Here is a 2,472-nt window from a genome sequence, read left to right as displayed (position 1 = left end):
GGAAAGATGACCAACACATAAGCAACCTTCTCAGAAGCAGCTGCTTAACAACTATATGAAACAATTCCAAAAGAAGTAACATCCATTAGCATCATAAAACAATGCTTAAAACTGTAATAATGCATTTCAAGTTCCAAGAACAAGAAAAAGGTACCAAACCTCTACCGTATTAGTAATCTGAAAATTACCAATCTGTCTCACACCAGAGACAGGCATGCCACGAATTTATTCAAGACTCGGCAAACCTAAAGGTACTTAACTCTTGAAAGGCAAATCTTTCGTGACAGGACCTGATGCGCTTTGGTACTCAATTGAAAGGGATTACTGAAAATGCCAGAACAGAGTTTGGAAGGCACTGAGTAGCTACCATTGACCACGCTGTACCTGAGACGGAAACGGGCCCCTATGTCTGCAGAAGCAGCTAGTTGCAATATGATCAGAGAGAATTTTTAGCCAAATTCTCCTTTAGGGAAATGTTCAGAAGCCTTGGTGTGAGAAAGAAATAGACTTGACTATTGAGAAGGTTGTGCAAAAAATGCCTGTGTTGGCGAATGAAACAACAGTGGAGATGGTGAAGTTAATGGAGCCAAGTGTTCCAGTGGGTTTCAAACTGCTCCTGGCACAGAGAAGAGTACACAGCAGCAGAACATGGCATGCAAAATTTAAAAAAGAAATGTACAGAATTTAAGGAAAAAAAGCACTGGGACAGCTGAAGGAAACTGTGAGTCTTAGAAGATACAAGTGACTAGGAAAACTGTAAATGGTAAGGCACAATACAAGTAAATGCAATTTTAGCTAGAATAGCCAAAACAAAAGGTGCTTGAAAGATCTGGTAAGATTAAGGTAACGCAAAAACTAAACTCAATAAATGAAGCCGGCAATGTACAAGTAAAAGCTGCAGCTTTGGATTGTAGCAGAATATTGCCCCTGCCACATTCTGTATTTTCAGCATTACTGGATATCCTCACCCCACAGCAACGACACACGCACTGAGATGACATACCACTTCCCCACAGCCTGTCTCAATGAATGTTATCTTAGAAACTCTGATGGTACTTTGACAGCGAGTGTGCTTGTTCTTTTACAAGATTACTTTTTAAATAACTTTTAATAAAGAAAAAACAACTTAAACTTCTGTTGATTGACTATAAATGTCACATCAGATCTCCTCTGGAGTCTTCAGTAAGTTCAGTTCTGCTTTCCAAGCACCTGTGCGGGATGGCCAAATACAGCCAAGAAGAGACCAAGTCCCCTGCAAAAGGTGTCACCTGTCTGTCAGACAGCTACCCTTTAACGTCTGCTTCACCATATTGTACAGGTAGGTTGTTTGTTGCCAAAATAACCTAGTCATTGTTACCTACGAGAGACTAACTGGATTTTTTTTACCTGTAGCAAGCCACTTCTGTAAATGTTACATTTACGTAAATTCTGTAAAACAGAATTCATATTCTTCACAGTACGTATTTCAATAAATTGCTTTGTTCTTTACACTGCTATGCCTTGACGATTTATAAATAATAGGGTCACCAGGTGCCAGAACTGATTGACATGGTGACATACTGTTAGAAGCCCGAGGCTAAACCTGGGGTGCTCAATTAGTCTGTCACTCAAATTACTTCTAAGGAAGAAAATCCTGCATCAACAAAGAGATTAGGCCAGCACAGGGTACTTTATGCTCGGTTCCTCTCAATACTTTCAGAACTGGCAGACACAAGAATTTAACCTACTACATCTCTTTTTTGTCCCATGTTGAGGGTGGCTTGTAGATTCTGCGAAGTGGTTTGCAGAGGCTGAACGCAAATGAAAAAATGTCAGTTTAACTGTCGTAAGAGGCGCTGCATAAAGCAGTACAAGAACAGAGGCAAGAAAGATCATAAAATCATGGAGTAGTTTGGGTTGGAAGGGACCTTTAAAGATCATCTAGTCCAACCCCCCTGCCGTAGGCAGATCTCCAACTAGATCAGTTGCTCAGACCCCCGTCCAACCTGACCTGAATGTTTCCAGGGATGGGGCATTTACCACCTCCCTGGGCAACCTGTGCCAGCGTCTCACCACTCTCATTGTAAAAAATTTCTTCCTTATACCTAGTCTAAGTCTACCCTCACTTAGTTTAAAACCATTCTCCCTTGTCCTGTCGCAACAGGCCCTGCTAAGAAGTCTGTACCCATCTTTCTCATAAGCCCCTTTTAAGTACTGAAAGGCCGCAGTAAGGTCTCCCCAAAGCCCTCTCCTCTCCAGGCTGAACAACCCAGCTCCCTCAGCCTTTCCTCGTAGGAGAGGCGTTCCGCCCCCCTGATCATTTTCGTGGCCCCTTCGATATTACTCTGCGACCCGGGATTCAAAATAATTACCCCGTTTTTTACAATTACTTCCGCTCGGACATTGACACAAGCGTCGATTTAGAGGCAGGCGCCCGGCCCGGCCCCCGCCGCCCTTACCCTCCTGCAGCAGGCGGGTGGGTCGGACCGGCGG

At 43.3% G+C, this 2,472-nt stretch overlaps 1 protein-coding gene across 1 annotated transcript in view; it reads right to left on the bottom strand.

Annotated features, from left to right (window-relative positions):
- MBLAC2 (metallo-beta-lactamase domain containing 2) overlaps positions 1–2,469 on the bottom strand; it is a gene marked incomplete at its 5' end in the record, with an annotated part of 3,654 nt that extends 1,185 nt beyond the window's left edge. Inside the window, one exon of the mRNA XM_009577941.1 lies at positions 2,439–2,469. Coding sequence (XP_009576236.1) covers positions 2,439–2,469 — 31 coding nt within the window. The remainder of the gene's footprint in view (positions 1–2,438) is intronic.
- Positions 2,470–2,472: the final 3 nt, after the last annotated feature.

The sequence above is a fragment of the Fulmarus glacialis genome, unplaced genomic scaffold (genome assembly GCF_000690835.1).
Source record: "Fulmarus glacialis isolate BGI_N327 unplaced genomic scaffold, ASM69083v1 scaffold21455, whole genome shotgun sequence".
Classification (NCBI taxonomy): domain Eukaryota; kingdom Metazoa; phylum Chordata; class Aves; order Procellariiformes; family Procellariidae; genus Fulmarus; species Fulmarus glacialis.
The sequence above is the reverse complement of the archived record's forward strand: the minus strand, read 5'-3'. Positions and strand labels throughout refer to the sequence as shown.